The sequence below is a fragment of the Takifugu rubripes genome, chromosome 4 (genome assembly GCF_901000725.2).
Source record: "Takifugu rubripes chromosome 4, fTakRub1.2, whole genome shotgun sequence".
Taxonomy (NCBI): Eukaryota; Metazoa; Chordata; class Actinopteri; order Tetraodontiformes; family Tetraodontidae; genus Takifugu; species Takifugu rubripes.
In genome coordinates this window covers 6,624,016-6,640,404 of record NC_042288.1, presented here as the reverse complement: position 1 = coordinate 6,640,404, position 16,389 = coordinate 6,624,016, and the positions used below count along the sequence as shown (strand labels likewise).

Genomic DNA, 16,389 nt, shown 5'->3' with positions numbered 1-16,389 from the left:
AGCATAATTAAATTTAGACGCTCTATTCAGAGTGTACAAGCAGTAAAATTTAATGTGAGCGGTATAAAACTGAAATCACAACTGTATGAAAATGTATAAGATAAGATAAGATAAGATTGCAACAGAGAAATTTCAAGTTTTGCAGAAACAACAACAACAAACAAGGCAGTAGCAATGCTTCATCGGAAGAAGTTATTTATATTAAAACTTATTCTCACGAGACACAGTAACAGCAACGAGGAAATTATAATACGTTAAAGATAATGCAAATTACACAGAGATACAGTATTGCGTATTTATTTTTGAACAGGCATTGTTCAGTCGTCCTTTGTTTCCCTCCGAAGGGCCCTTTCAAATTCCAATATGGCGGCGTCCATACGGGTGTGCTTTACCCTCCGCTTTGTACTTCGAGGTGAATTATTTTAATTTGTTGCCATTGTTCAGGCTAATAAAAGCATTTTTTGTACATAAGTGTATATTTACATTGTTTATAAGCTAAACTGCGACTGCTCATGCTTACTTTCGTTTATCGATGTGAGAGGGGAAATGTCGTTGCTGCAAACCCGATTCTGTAATAGCTGTAATAACATTAGGAATAGAGATTATAAAAAGGTTAATAAACCCAGTGTCCATCCATTTTTCAACTAATTTGTTCATTACTGCAAAGACTCAGAAGTCTTTTAAATAATGTACAAATCCAGCAATTCTCAAAATATATATTGTTAATTTAGTAAACTCACATTTCTCTGTATAAACCTAAGCTTTTTTCGAACAATTCTTTTTAAATGGCTTGTCCCCTGAGTTAAGCCAATTGTTTTATTTCCCATTGGTTGTTTTACTATTCACAGAAATGGGTTTTTGCTATGTATCCATGTCTGATTATGTCCTTGCCTTTCTTCTGTTCCAGGTGCATCTTCACTCCATACCCTTGCAGGGCCAGTTCAGTTGTCCCAGTTTGGGTGTGGAGCCTTCCAAAGAAACCCCACACTTCCATTGTTACCAGTGGCAGCAGGCCAACAGGCTAGACATAGCAGCTTCTTCAACAAATGTATGTATATGAAAAGATTATTAACCTTCAATGTTACTTGTGGTCCACACAGACCTGCCCTCTTTCTGTGTGTTGCTTAGCAACACCACTTGTAGAATTTCATCAAATTGACATGTTTTCATAATTGTTTTTACTTGATTATGTATTTAGCTTTGTTTGTGTTGGCTGGTAAATGTTCCTTTACTGCTTGTTTCCCCTTTTTTCCCCATGTGTAAACTGAAAAGCAAATTATTGAATAATCATTTCCTAAGACACGTTTGATTGGTGTGTTTGCAGTGACAGCAGAAGAATTATGGAGAGGCGTTTTGGCAGAAACTGGTGCCGGAAGCAAAAAGGGCCGAGGAAAAAGAACAAAACGCAAATTGAAAAAGGATCTGAACCGTGGACAGAGGATTGGAGAAGGTCTCTCTCACCTTTCTGTGTTGAGATGAATATATTCTTCATTTGTTTACTATAAGTTAAGCACCAATTAAATTGACAGTCCAAAACTGGACTTTTGTTTGTTCATCAAAGTATGATTAAGATTTCCTGCTCATCTAATTGTCATTCCTCATACCTTCTCAGTCTTTCTCAGTCATCTTTTTTAATGAATCCTGCAAAATATTACCATCTAGCTGTGAACTGTCAGAGGGATAGATCTAAAAAAAAAAAAATCTATGTGCTCAAAATTTAGCAAATCTAGCATTCATTAATCATTAAGGAAACTGAGGTGAATAACAATGCAGTAAATTAGGGTTCAGATAGGATAAAGTGTTGCACCGTAAATCTTTTTCCAACATAAAAAAAAACCTCTTTCATTTATTTTTTTTGTTAACCCCACAGGTCGTGGAGGATTCCTCTGGCCTGGTTTGAATGCTCCTGTTCTGAAGGCTGGGGTTGTTGGGAGCATTGGGCGCAGGAGCGAGTCGGAGCAGCAGGATATAAAAGCTGAACAAGGTGCTGCCATAAAAAAGAAGTGCATTTGCATTTGACATTGATTTTTTTTATTTTATCCCTGCAATCAAAACAGTTTGATCCAACATATTGTAGGACGCCATGATTCAGTGACAAAATTGATGTGACAGTAAAAATCTTTAGTGTGTTCTGTGTCCTCCACCTCTCTGGTTCACAATCAGCATTTCTGTCTTCTTCTCTGCAGTGCGGCAAAGGGAGGAATGGGAAAAGAGGAGGAAGACGAAGGTGAAGAGGGAAAGAGGTTGGACCGGTCACTCATGGGGGGGCATCAGCCTTGGACCCCCTGATCCTGGGCCTAATGGAGGTAAACATCCAATAGACTGCAGCACATTTTTGTCTCGGTAAAGATGTCTCACCAGTTGAGTGGATAATGATTGTAGTGATGGGAGAAGGAGGAAGTGGCAGTGAAGGAATGATTCTTCGCTGAGAGAAGAAGAGCAGTAATGTAGCTTATTAGGGCTGATGAGATTGGAATGTGACAAGTATCAAGGGGGACAGTTTCCTAATTTAGAGAGACATCTCTCCGTGCCTTTGTCCTTTTTCCTGTGTGACATTTGTGCTGTCACATCTTTCCCCTGAAACTGTGTCAGTCCATCCCATTCATCCCATTCTTCTCCAATATCCCCTCATCAGTTTCCTTCTTGCGTCAGTCTTTTTCTTCTGGCCATCTTCTTTCAATTTTATACTTTCTTTCCTTCCATCTCTCACCCCCTTCTCCTCTTCTCCTATTTATCTTTTTCCACCCACACACTCTTGTCTTTTGACTTCTCCATTTTTGGCAAGGAAACACACTGTTGCTCTGCCTAATGATTTTCATCAGAGCTGATTGTGGGATAATGGGTCAGGCGGTCGATCGTTGTACTTCTGGCCATTTATGAAATACTGTATGTCATTTTGATTATATGCCTCACTTTTTCTCAGGAGTTTCCAATAATCCAAATTACCGTAATTCTTTCTGAAGCTTGGATTAATAACTACTGGTAACAGCCTTTCAAATGTAATGACAGTCTGATCAACTTAACAGGACTTTACAGTGTGTCACAATGTATTCCCATTGGAATTTTGAAAGTGTAAAGCATTTTATTTGAAAAATATAGATGCATTTATTTACATAGACAAGATCGGATAGGTCTGTGGAAGTAATGACCCTCTAGCTTCCGCTGGAACGTGTGACATAGATTCACTATTGAACATATTCATTCTGTTTTTCTCCACAGAGACTTATGAAGACTTTGATACGCGTGTCATTGAGGTAAGTTTCTTTCCACAACCTGCAACATTAAACACACAGTTAAAATATTGTGGTCACCATTGAAGCATTTTGCTTGAAACGTGAGTAAACCATCAGTGGTTTATTAAAGTTGATTTGGTAAAATCACACTTTCCAGGCTGATGATACAGAAAGGTTAGAGATGGACAAAAATACTAATTTGTAATACTGTAAACTCAGTGTTGCAGTTTAAATAGCTGCCATTTAGTCCAGTTCAACCTGAAACCCATTTCCAGCTGCCCTTGATTGATGAAGATACCAAACTGCTCCGTGTGTGGTGTATGCGTGTGTGCGCATGTGTGTGGTGTGTGCACGTGTGTGTGAGACAGAATAGATACGCTGTAATGACAGACACAGTTCATTTAGATTCCCTTTCTGTCGTGCTGCATTTTACCTTAATTCAATTGGCACTAATGGACCCGACCAAACTAATGGGGGTAATGTAACAAGGTCACCCACTCACTCACATGCACAGACACACAAACACACACACACACACACAGATCCAGGCTCAGTGATTCCACAAACATCCAAACAAAAGTGCATGAATGTATAAAAACCAGACATACCTGTAGGTTTACACTGATTACAAACATATTATATCACAAAGGTATAGAAACTTTAAACATGATATATAGTTGATAGAACACAATACACATATTATTTGGATATACGTACATGTGTGTTTGTGTGTATATTTGTTTATACTTGCTACATAGTAAGGACCAAACTGAATTTCACCAGAAAAGTGAAGATTTTTCTAGGATGTGAGGACTTTCTTTTTGGTCCTCTTGACAACACAGGTCTTTTTGAATATTTGGTCTTTATAATTGGATATAGGTTTAGATTAGGGGTTGGCAGTTAGTTGTGATTGTTAATGTTGAGATAAGGGGCTGGGGAATGACCTGTGTCCATTAAAGTCCTCACAAAGACAGAGTCACAGGTGTGTGTTTGAGAGAGGGACATTAATAATTTTCTGCAGCCCTTCTGCCTGCATAATTTTAACGGGTGTCACAGGCGTTAGACTTTCCCTGCAAAACGCTGTCATAGCACCAACTCTGTGTGTGTGTGGGTGCGTATGTGTGTGTGTGTGTGTACTCGGATACCTGCACGCTATAAATCCACCCCTAATGAAATGAAAAAGGCTTACTGGAATAAAAGGCTTGTCTTGTCTCTCAAGGACAATGGCTTCAGCGTGCCATTAGTGGTCCAGCAAAAGGGAGGGAGATCCCTTCTGCTGCTGAAGAATGCAGCGGGAAGGGGGGGGGGGGGGTTGGGTGAGTTTGAACATTTGTGAGGGAGACAGAAATACCCAGAACAGGTTTGTCTTCAGCTTTTAATATTTTATAAGTTGATGTTATTGGTCTGATGTGGACACCAAATTTAATCTTTACCAGGATGAAATGAAACAAAAGCTAAATATTGATCACTTTATTTATATTCAGTGGGATTAATGTAACATTATTTAACTTTCTGTCAGTGGTTGGTTATTGACTGGACTGGTAATACATCAATATCTGTTAGCTTATGGAGTTGGTAGCAGCAGGGTAAACATTCAGCTTCTTTGTGCTAGTTTAAACTGAGAATGCCGCATAAACTTCACTTCCAACTTTATAAAGAATAGTATCGACGGTGGGCTGTAGGGTTACAAAGATTTGACGCGCTGGAGCCGTCAATCCTGACACGTCTGAGAAGAGACGAGGGGGAGCGTGAGGGCTGACAGCGAGTAGACATTAAAGCAAATGTGAACAGCATCGGAGTGACGGAGAGAGACGAGGTGCGTGGCCTCGCTCCAGCGACAGCAGCCATTTGGACCGGACTCAGTGATTTCATTAACAGAGATGAAGCTGTGTCGCTGCTGGAACAGGGCTTTGATTTTATCCTTCCATCCTTTTTTCTTGGTCACTTAGGTGAGTCCACAACCTTGAACATTTTGTTAAAAGTAGAGACATGCAACAGTAACTTTGGAGAGACTTTCAATTCAGCACAACACACACGCACACACACACACGCGCACACACACACACACAGCTCAATCTCTGTAGTGAGAATTACATTAACAAACATCAATTAGATGATGATTGTCAGGATCGGGTGGGATTAAACCATAACCATGAGTGATGAGAGTTTTAAAGCAATTAAGGAATTTGAGAATTCAGTTTTATCATGAAGTAAATGGATATTTTAAAGCCCCGGAGAAAGTCACATTATTTGAGACTGTGCTGTACTGGAGGCTGAAACAGAGGGGCAGAATATAACACAGTCAGGGAAAGGTTAAATGAATTTCCCAGCTTTGATTAGCAGAAACATTTCTACATGTGGCAGAAGCTGATGCATATTTAATGCTCTTCAGTGTAAAGTTGTGAGTTAGAGGCTTCTTCTGCTGCCTTCTGCTCCCATGTAGTGCAAAGTTTCCCCCTCTGCAACCCTGCAGCATCGTGGCTGGAGCAGAGAGGCAGACACGCAGCAACAGACTGAGAAAATAATTACAAGTGAGAGCAGGATCGAAGCCTCCTCCCACTTTAATGCTGTTATTTTGTGTCGGACCATCTGTTCTGCTCTGTCTCAAAAACTGTAGCGATCACCTAACATGAGGAAGATGAAGCTATGAACCTGCCATCAAAGGAGACCTCACTTGTTTCTAAAAGGGAGTTAGTTAAGAGTCTGTCAACAAGTTGACCGTATGTGGCCCCGCATATGCCTGCCAGCACACAGAAGAGTATAGATGTACAGAGGAGAGCGTGTTCAACACATCTCTTATGGCTTTTCCTCTTTGGCCAAACCTCAACTGAGCAAACTTCAAAGTCAAGATCTGCCTTCCGCTTCGTTTCTGTAATGCACATTTGAGTAAAGGGTTTATCATTTGACTGCAGGGCGGCAGCAGAAGGATTGAGGTCAGGGTTGCAAGAGAAGCTAAAATACTGGAAATATAGAAGCCTGCAGGCGTCCCCCATACACATACACACACCCACACACACCCACACACACAGTGCATGATGTGGACACTGCATTGAAATACAGAAGAATACCCCATGCTAACTGTGATGCTAGCATGCTAATCCATGCTAGCTTGTTCCCAAAGAGCTGGAAGGTAGAAACAGCAGCACATTTCAAAGCCAAAATAGATGAGTTCTACCTGGAAAACTGCCTTTTATTCTTCATTGGAGGTATTAGGCTCTGAATCGTGTGTGGGAAATGAGCTCTGGGTCTCGGGCACATACACAAATCATTCCTTGTTTGCTCACATCTTTATCCACCCCAATTAGTGTTGTAATTATCTTAATCATCATCCAATTTCATCCATCTAAACTGACATGTTGTACAATTACCAGCCTGGTTTTTCATACGTCTCACTTTCCACCCACTCCCTCTTTAGCTTTCTTTTTCTATCCTCCTCCTCCCTTCTTTCATCATTTCACCCATTCCTTACTCTGTTTACTAGGTCATCTTTCCTCTCCCTCTGTTTTTTAGAACTGTGCCCCCTGACCTTTGTGTGTCCCCTGTAAATTGCTCCCTCTCTCCCTTCTTTGTTGGCCTGTCCCTCCTTTTATGCTTATTAATATTATCCTCCTTTTATCAACTGTTCCTTCCTCTGTGAGCTGAATCAATGCTGCCCCCTGGTGGTGTGTTGCGAACTGCATGTAGTTCCACAGCATGATGCGATGCTGCTTCTATGCTTTATTGATTAGTTGACTGCTTTTCTTGAGTGATGCACATGATCACTTTAAAGCCCCACTGAAAAGGTTTTTCTTGTGAGTAATGAATTGGTGTCAAGTCTGTCCATAGGGAGACAAACAAAAGGCAGCTTCAGAAGGCAGCAATGCAAAGCTGTCATCAACAGTCAGTCAATACCGAAATAGAAAAGCTTTACAATACAGACCAGAGGTGTTTGTTTTTATTGCCTTTGCAGGTGAAGAATGTGTTCAACATGACAGCCAAGGAAGGTCGGAAGAGGTCCACCAGCTGTCTGGTTGCTGTTGGAAACGGCAACGGAGCTGCAGGTTTGATTCCCATAGTTGTATATGTGGTGTTTAGGGCTCGGGGAAGTAGTTTTTTCTCAATTCTACAAAAACCCGCTGATTAATTCTGAAGAATATAAATAAATCTGAGTGCTCTTCCCCCACCAGGCTTTGCGCTGGCTAAAGCAGCAGACAGAAACACGGCTCTGAGAAAGGTAAGATCATTTCCTCCAGCTAAAGTCATTATGTGCATTTTTGCCTTAACATCCTGGATTTGTTGCCTATAAAATAATTGTGACTATAAACCTTTGTGCTTGTGGTGATTTCCAGGCTAAAAACCGAGCGATCCACTATTTATATTACATAGAGCGACACAACGACCACACCAGTAAGTGGAGTTTTTCTGTATGATCCTTCGACTTCAGCTGTTCCTGAAATCCCCTGTTTTATTCTGCTGCTCTAATCTCTCCACACTGACTCTTTAATCGTGTCGACAAATTGTGGTTAGTGTTGCGAGTTTGACATTTAACAGCTCTCAGTGCTGCTCAACAGGTGAGCCTGAATCACGCCTAAGAGCTCACACAGGACCTCTTTGCACCTCATTTTCTTTCTCCATCTTCCTGTTTTCTCACTTTTGCCTCTTCTTGAAAAACACCATGTCTTTTGCTGCTGATGCTGCTGGGGAGCCTCACAGATGAATGTTAGTGAGTCATTGCTTTGAGAGGAGAAAGCTTTCTGCTTTGGCCTGAAACCAGATGGTAGCGGAGGTCTTTGCATTTTCGCTTCCAAAGATTTAACAGATTTCTTTAGGAGCTGAGGTGGGAGGCTGCAGGGCTCTCCTCTGGAGAACAGTTGAGATATCTGAGCTTCGCTGAACTCTGACTTGTTGCATCAGTATTTCCGCTCCCCCAGGCCCCAAATTCCCTTCAGAGTCTCCCGGTAAAGCTGCAGAGAACAGAGTAACTGAACTCTGTGACTGTGAACTTGGTTGGCGCCGTTCCACCTCTGCTGACTGATCAGGTCTGTGGGGGAAATGAATTCATTAATTGACTCACGGCTCCTTGATCAGAACCTGGACCTCCCGCAGCCACAGCAAATGTTCATCCTCCTCTGTGGCATGTGTGCGTGTTTGACATTTAGTTTAGCATTTAAGAACGTTTCAAGCAGCGGGAGGTGTCCTCTCTGCAGCAAAAGTTCTTTCTTTGTACTTGTTCCGCTGTTTCAGTATCTAAATAGAAAACCAATCTCATCCAGAGAGTTTAGTGACAGCAGACGGAGGTGTTTTCACGGCTGATGTGGCACAAGAACAAGATTTTAGCCTCAGGCTGTGGACTCGTATGCTTTTCTCTGACATTATTCAGCACCACACTGTTCCCACTCTGGGGCTGTGTTTCTGAATAGCTTATGAACAGCAGCTGCTGCGGAGAGCAGGACAGTTCTGGCTCCTGGTAGGACATCTGGTGGGCCGGGCAGGTAGAGGCCCAGAAGACCTGAGCGGGAACTGGAGACGGGTGCCGAAACACACGTGACCTGCATGAGGCATAAATATTTCAAAGTTCTGAGACGTGTGCTCGGTGTCTCTTTGATGGGCTCCCTTCCCCTCGCTGCCTTCTGTGCTGCTGTAATGTGGCCACAGTTTAGTTCATTCGCTCCTTCTATTTTCTTTCTCCTCTATCAGTTTATCACGACATTGAGTCCAAGTTCAAGAGGACAACGCTTCGCATGAAGAAGCAAAACGAAGGTGATGTCCACAAAGCATCCAGCGGACGGAACAAAAATCTGAATTTATTCGAAATTCTCACGCGCGATGTGTTTGCGTACGTGCAGGTTACGGTCTGCACTGCCACCGAGCTGTCATCACTCTGTGTAAGCTGATCGGCATCAAGGATATGTACTGCAAATTAGAAGGATCTGCCAATCTCCTCAATATCACCAGGGCTCTCTTCACTGGGCTGGCCAATCAGGTGAGGTCATGTGACCAAAGTCAACAACACACTAGCAAACAGCGTTTGAAGAGGCCATTGTTTTTGGAACCAGAAGCAGATCTCTGTTATGCATTCATGTTGCAGGAAACCCACCAGAAGTTGGCTGACAAGAAGCAGCTCCACGTGGTCGAGTTTCAGGATCACCAAGGCCCGCTGCCTCAGGTGGTGGCGAGCCCCAAAAATGGCGCGCGACCTGACGCGGAGCCCGAGGATGAGATCCCCAACACACGACTGCACTGGGACGACGTACGAGCGTCACAGGGACTCAAACGCTCCATCTGGGCGGGCGTCAAGCGCACCATCTGGTAGGGTCTGATGGCGCCAGCGATGCGCTCAGACTGTGAGCTGATTGGACGGAGAACATGGACGCAGCTCTGGGACCTTGATAAGAATCTAAGATACTGAAAACGACCAAGGAAAACAGAGAAAAAACCCCAAAACAGACACACTTGTGCAGATCCTGTATCCTCTTAAATATATAAACTTGTAAAAAGTCATTAAATAAAGTGTGTATCTGGATTAATTTGAGCCATTTAGTGGTTAATCTTTAAGCTTGTGGACTCTGACAGCGCCAAAACCTGATTCTCATTGGATGAAAGAGGTACAGTAGCATGTTTGAACCAATATTTAATCATCTCAGAAGTGTTTTTGTTCTTTAGCGCCTCTGCTCTGTATATATTGGTCTTGAGGGAGTGTTTGATTGATCCAGACAAATTTAAAATTGTTTGCTGCAGATTTGAATGCAGCATTATTGCTTTATGCTTAGAGCTTCATACGGCCGTAATCAGTGAAGCCCTAAAGGTGTCCTGGATCGATTTTGTTTCAAATAGCAGAGGAATAAACCCGGGAACCTTTTATTTTGTAGATATTTTATTTTGGTGAATTACAACCTCTTAAAAAAACTCTTAAAAAGCCTGACCCCTCACATCTTAAAACATTATACCCCAGTTTTAAAAAAAAATCTTAAATCAAGATTAAACCGTGGCAGGTCATTAAACTGTCAGATTTAAGGAGAACTTGTGGTTCTAGTTTCCTGTGAACTGAATCCATTATATATCCTGGATGGACAAGCATTCACCAGTATGGAACCAGTAAGCTGCAGTCTTCCTTTCTATAAATTATTGAACTCTTCCTTCATGCTGCCTTTAGGAAATGACCTGTAATTTAACATTGAATGTACTATTTATTTAAGGTAATTCATATTTAATTTCATATTTGTGTTAGCTGTATTTTAGCTGCTTGAGGTCCCGATACTCATTATCATTGAGACTGATTCAATCATATGTTAACTATCTAAACATTTATATAAAAACTCTGAAAGGCTCCACAGAATCATGTAAAGGTGTAGTTCCTATCAAATGCTGGTTGTTAATGTTAGTGACCATTTAGGATATTGAAATGTCAGTAAAACATGTGTCCCAATAACAAACAATTCATATACATGTGCATAAGAGCAATTTTGTCCTTCAATACTTTGTGTTTTGCACATTCTGACCTGTTTACTATCACTAAACATGAAATGTATGAAAACGAGATCTAAAAAGGTCAATCTCAACAGAATATCTTGGGACGGTTCAGTGTTTACCAGCCCTCTCTCTCTCTCTCTCTTCTTTCTCACACACATACACACAGTTCGCAGCGGTTCTTGACACTCGAAGCAATCAGAAATGTTTCCATCGGATGGATGAGAGGATGGTGTGGATGAAGTAGAGGAGTGTAGCAACGTAGGCAAAGACCTGAAACATTCACAAACACATCTTAAAACTCACCAGTTCTGAGGAACCATGAGACTGAAAAAAACAAACGCATTTCTCTGCTGTTGTTTCGTCATAGTGATGGTAATTATTATCCGTCCGCATGCACACGAGCTCTAATTCAAGCTCCTTTCTTTGCTCCGGTTTTCCAGCTCTGAAGCAACACCGCTCTTAAGGGTTTTGCAGGTGAAAGGACGACATCACATCACACTTTTGTGTTGCTGCCGCTGGAGGAAAAGAGGAAAGTCCCCTCTTTGCTCTGTGTGCACGTCCTCACAATCACCAAACAAGCACACGGATGAAGTCATTTAGCTCTAAAACACATGAGTGTTTGTCCCACAAACAGGATGTCAGGTGATGCTAATCTACGCCAACTACTGTAGAGTTAAAACGTGTGCCTGTTTGGCCTGTTTACGCGCTAAATACGTCATCTGGAAATGTGCTTCTCACCACAGCAGCAATGTCAATCTGGTAGACTTTGAACGGGCCAACACTCTTCCTCAGCAGCGTGATATAAGCCAAGATCACCGCTGCGCTCAGGTAGAAAAACGTTGCCAGTCCGTGATAAGCAAAGTCCTGGACACAAACAGAACAGGATCACACGGTCAGTCTCATTTTCTCAGCGTCGTCTTTTGATCCCACTCATCTGGACCCGTGTCTTACAGCGGCGGCCCAGCCAGAGCTGTTCTTGTGGCATCCGGCCATGAAGATGATCATCCACAGGAAGGTCATGACGAAGCAGAAGACGGAGACAAACATCACCCATCCCAGAGGGTTTGGTGGAACCACGTGATTCGACGCCACCAGGATCCACACCAGACCGCCAAACACCTGAAAAATGTTTCACAGGGCTGATCTGAAGACGTGTTGGATTACGTCTGTGATCCTGTGTTCCACATAGATTCAACAGGAGGTTTTGCTCCTAGTCAGTCGAGTGAAGCGACCTGTTTGACTAAATTACATTGATATTACAGCTACATTAATTAACTCACTTTGCCATTGAATAGTGAATAATAGCATAGTTCTAACAATGTAATAAAGCCATTAGAGCTGAAACGTGAGTTTGATCCTGATAAAACCGTTTCCTGTTCCAAACTGCTAAGACAACTGTTTTGAGCGCTGGCTGTGTTTTTACTGCCTTCACCACCGTTACGCTGTTGTTGTTGTTTAAACTTTACCCGCAAACAAGTCGGCATTTAAATAGACCAGAACCATACGACAAAATTGCTCTCCAGCCTGAGCAAATCCAGATTAAACGTCCCTTTGACCAACAGGTCAGACATTTGCTCTGCAAACGTGACTCCTCACAGAGCATTTTGGCTCCTGACCCTACCTTTGAAAAACAAACGGATAAATAAATCCTAAATCCGACCTGTTAGTGGAGGTGGCGTCACCCTTTTCTTGGCGTGGAGTTGGCCACATTCTTTCTCAGATGAGTCTCACTAATACAATACGAATGAAACTTGAGAGGTGAAGGGGCCACTCCCAGACTGGGAATATGTTCCATCAGCCTTCTAGATGAACATTTTCCCTTCACACTTCTCCTCCAAGATGGTTCTGCACGGAATTGATGTCCTGCCGGACATTTTTTCCACGCATATACCAACAGAATTGTATGAGGTCATCATGAAATATCAGTATTGTTCTTGATATTTGTCCTCCAAGGTCACTGCTCTGGTAGAGCCTACTCACCAGTTCAGGCAGGTAAAATATGTCCGGGGCTGTGGTGCATATTCCCAGTCCGCTGGGAAGGCTTCCCATAGCCTGAGTTGTAGTTGCAGCCATCTCTGTCCCGGTGCTGAGTCAACAACCACCTGCACGTCTTCTGTGGGGAACTGGAGCTGCAGCAGGTGTTTCTGACATTTATAGGAGGGCTCAGTGAGCAGACAAAACCTGTTCCCTTCCCACAACAGTTCCTGACACCGCCCTTGGTCTTCCAGCCCGCCTGGATGTGGAAGAGGTGACCTGTGATGGGGTACTGAAGCAGCCAGAAGAGGAATTCCGTGCCCTGCGGCTACAGCTTGTGCAGAGGAATAATGTGCCTTGTTGCCGCTGAGTAAACACATAGCTCACCGGCTCTGCTTGGTGCAACTTTATGAGCCTCTCAGTCTGTTATCTCAGCGCTTTGTTTGTTTTGGGGCTACGATGAGGGTTTCTTAGAAAAACCTAGCAGCTAATACTTTTTTTAAATGTATTGATAAGCAGCACTTTGAAGCTCTGCACAGCTTTAAAGTGGAACTTATCAACATTCTTGTTATGTGTGTAGTGGGGGGAGGGGGGCAGGGGTGGGGCTGGGGGGCACTTTAGTCAGATTCTAAGTCTGCCACTGACTAGTTCCGGAATTATTTCAGCTGATAACCCCTCCTAGGTTTGCGTTATATGTGTAATACCATCATCAGACAGTATGTGTCAGTACTGAACAAATGTGTAATAATACATGCAGAAATGGTTTGAAATGTTAATCACAGAAATTCAAATTTTCTCATTAGCAGAGATCAAATATCTATACAGCAGTTATGAGGAGTAATGATTCAGTTCTGACATGAATGTCATGTTTCATTTATTTATTTATATCATTCAGTTGAGTCAGTCAAGTGTTTGAAAGAATAACAATTTTACAAATTGTTTCATATGAAGACATGCATGAATGTGGTAAATTTAGACAGACATCTTTGACAGCAAAGACCAAATACATTATTATGTATATTACGTATTATAACAGAATGCCATATTTTATATTTACAATCAGCTTTACTTAATTATATATAAAAGTGACTATCAGCTGCTTCAATGTCTATTTTTTGTGTTGAAATAGAATTTAAAACTATATTGCACTTGCTTCTATTAGTGCTTAAATATAATTTAAAAAAAAATAAATCTCTTCCTTGCCCTCCTGGGCGGTGCCTCCTTCCTTCAGATTTGGGTCCTCTATCAGAGGGAGTCTGAGGGTTCTGCGCAGGATCTTAGCTGTTCCTAGGACTGCGCTCTTCTGGACAGAGATCTCTGATGTGGTTCCTGGTATCTGTTGGAGCCATCTACTCAGCTTGGGTGTTACTGCCCCTACTGTCCCAATCACTACTGGGACCACTGTTGCCTTAATGCTACATTATAAAATCATAATTCATTGAATTAACTGTGTAACTATATGCTATTAAAATGTAATAACTAAACAATGTTAAATGTTTATTCAGAATTTCAAATTAATTAATTTATAAACAGTTATAATTATGTGATACTTATTAACAACTTGCTACCCACTCATTTATTTGAGGTTTTTAATACACTTTTTTCTTATTTTCTGGCCTAACTAAGAACTTCTCACCAGTAAGGTGGCTTTCTTGTAACGGAGAGGACCAGGTTTGTTCTATCTGGATTTGTGCCAGCGTCTTGCAGAGAAAATGGCATGGAGGAAGTAGAGAAGTGTGGCTAGATAAGACATCACCTGAAAATACACACACAGAGTCATAAATGAGCACCGAGTTTGAGGTTAGTGTGGGGGAAAATTAAAAGCCTCCTTAAAGTCCCTACAAGGGCAGCAGAGCTAAACACTGTGTGTGTATGTGTGTGTCAAATGTCTGTTCGAGGCTTGAAGTATAGTTGTAAGAGGGAGGTTAGAGTTGGCCAGGGTGGGGGCCAGAGGGTCGATTGGGGTGGTTTGGGCTAGGGTAGTAGCTGGGTAACGTATTATGTACCCGCAAAGATAGAAATAGGAGAATGTGTGTGGATGTGTCTCATACCACTGCAGCGATGTCCAGCCTATAGATTTTTAGAAGGTCAGAGGTCAGAACGTTAACAATCAGGTTGCCAGGGGCGATGGTCATGCCCCACCCCTTCAGCAGAGTGATGTAGGCCAGGATGACAGAAGCACTCAGATACAGGACCACAGCTACAAAATGATACCCTACATCCTGTGGAGGGAGTGGGGTGGGGGTGGGTGGGGCACATAGAAACACACAAACAAACCCATCAGTTCTGTGGGAAAACATCCGTTAATGTCTGTTTGGACGTTCCAAAAGGCTTTTGCCTGCGGCCCAACCTCATGGCTTCACCAGTCAAACATGACACACCTGAAAGACCTGACATGCTCAGTTTCCTGGTGAATAATGATCGAGGAGCAACTACAGGGTCTTACCAAGGAATTCCAGAACTTCCTCTGATTGTGGCCTAAAATGAAGAAGAAGAAGAAGATTGTGGTCATCACGAAGCAGAAAACAGACACAAACATGACCCAGCCCAGAGGGTTGTCTGGGTAGACATGCGTTGATGCCACCAGGATCCACACCAGACCTCCAAAGACCTGTGGGGACAGGAAGGGGGGATAGGGGGAACAGGTTTGTTAGCTCTTGTCTCTAATACTGCCTTGGATAATTTAATGCAACTTTATAAACTCTCTGTTACAGTATAGAGAAGACCCGAGCAAGGAAAAACTCCCTTTAACAGGAAGAAACCATGAGTAGGATCACATTTCTTCTCTTTTGTAAGAGTTATTCCAACTCCCGTAGCTGATGCTCAGCAACATGTTTCCACCACCTCAGAATCCCAGCATTTTAATAAACTTTATTCTGTTACTGGTGAACTGCAGTTCACTTTTCATGAAGGGCTGACTGGTAAGCCGTTCCAGGGAACTGGAATATATTACCTTAATCAAATAAAGCTATCACATGTGTGTTATCAACAAATAATCCTGCAGCCTTATCTTTGCTGTTGCCACACATTCAAGGTATCAAGCAACATAGCAGAACAACGACATTTGCATTCCATTCCAGGTCAAAGGACAGAGCCTCAGGACTCATTAAATACCACATAAAATTGTGTGTCACAAAGACTGATTGCCGCTATTGTCCACATTCCTAACGGTTACACTGATCCTGCAACGACACGTTTAAACATTATACACCCCAAAACATTGCGCTAATTCACAGCACCACAACTGGACCTTGCCGCGCCCTCCCATGAACACACCCCAGAGGCTCTTCTCTTTGTGTCGCCACAGTCACCTCAGCTCGCACATTTTTATGATCAGCTCAAACAGTAGTTGTCAAACCTCGGTTAGTTTTACTGTCTCTTCCTTTTTATGGAGGAAGCCTTCCATTCATGTAATGTGGTGTTTGTGTGGAGGGTCACCCGAAGAGCCCCTTCGTGTCAAAAGTCAATCAGCGCTTGGTGTCATGAACCACACATTACCCCTCAATAACTGTATCTGAGCGAACTGTGTTTCTGTGTTTCTATTCCTTTAATGGAACATTTCAATTCAACTTTATTTATAAAGCTTCTGTTACAATCAAGCTGGTCTTTAGGTCCAGAAACCCAGAGCAACCGTAACAGGAAGAAACCTCAGGCAGAACTGAAGAAACAGAACTAAAACTGAGCTGTCAACAGGTCAGAACACTCTTAAAGGACTGCTGTAGAGAGGAGAGAC

At 42.4% G+C, this 16,389-nt stretch overlaps 3 protein-coding genes across 4 annotated transcripts in view; 1 reads left to right on the top strand and 2 right to left on the bottom strand.

The window, feature by feature from the left end:
• Nucleotides 1–338: 338 nt before the first annotated feature.
• Nucleotides 339–9,739, top strand: mrps5 (mitochondrial ribosomal protein S5). Its single transcript, XM_029835338.1, has 12 exons — nt 339–412; nt 908–1,048; nt 1,325–1,450; nt 1,871–1,984; nt 2,187–2,306; nt 3,220–3,254; nt 7,183–7,273; nt 7,400–7,446; nt 7,562–7,619; nt 8,910–8,972; nt 9,059–9,195; nt 9,301–9,739. The coding sequence occupies exons 1-12, from the start codon at nt 364–366 to the stop codon at nt 9,523–9,525; spliced, it is 1,206 nt and encodes a 401-aa protein (XP_029691198.1). The 5' UTR covers nt 339–363; the 3' UTR covers nt 9,526–9,739.
• A 329-nt stretch (nt 9,740–10,068) lies between these two features.
• Nucleotides 10,069–13,054, bottom strand: LOC115249586 (myelin and lymphocyte protein). The gene is made up of 4 exons (XM_029835341.1): nt 12,663–13,054; nt 11,634–11,801; nt 11,421–11,546; nt 10,069–10,952 (listed from the first exon to the last, which is right to left on the bottom strand). The coding sequence occupies exons 1-4, from the start codon at nt 12,753–12,755 to the stop codon at nt 10,878–10,880; spliced, it is 462 nt and encodes a 153-aa protein (XP_029691201.1). The 5' UTR covers nt 12,756–13,054; the 3' UTR covers nt 10,069–10,877.
• Nucleotides 13,055–13,519: 465 nt separating this feature from the next.
• LOC115249585 (myelin and lymphocyte protein-like) overlaps nt 13,520–16,389 on the bottom strand; it is a 4,947-nt gene continuing 2,077 nt past the window's right edge. The window contains exons 4-7 of one of the 2 annotated variants that reach the window (XM_029835340.1): nt 15,103–15,267; nt 14,708–14,878; nt 14,293–14,412; nt 13,520–13,992 (exon numbers count right to left, since the gene is read on the bottom strand). In XM_029835340.1, coding sequence (XP_029691200.1) covers nt 14,335–14,412; nt 14,708–14,878; nt 15,103–15,267 — 414 coding nt within the window. In that variant the 3' untranslated portion in view covers nt 13,520–13,992; nt 14,293–14,334. The other variant, XM_029835339.1, reaches the window with a different exon arrangement.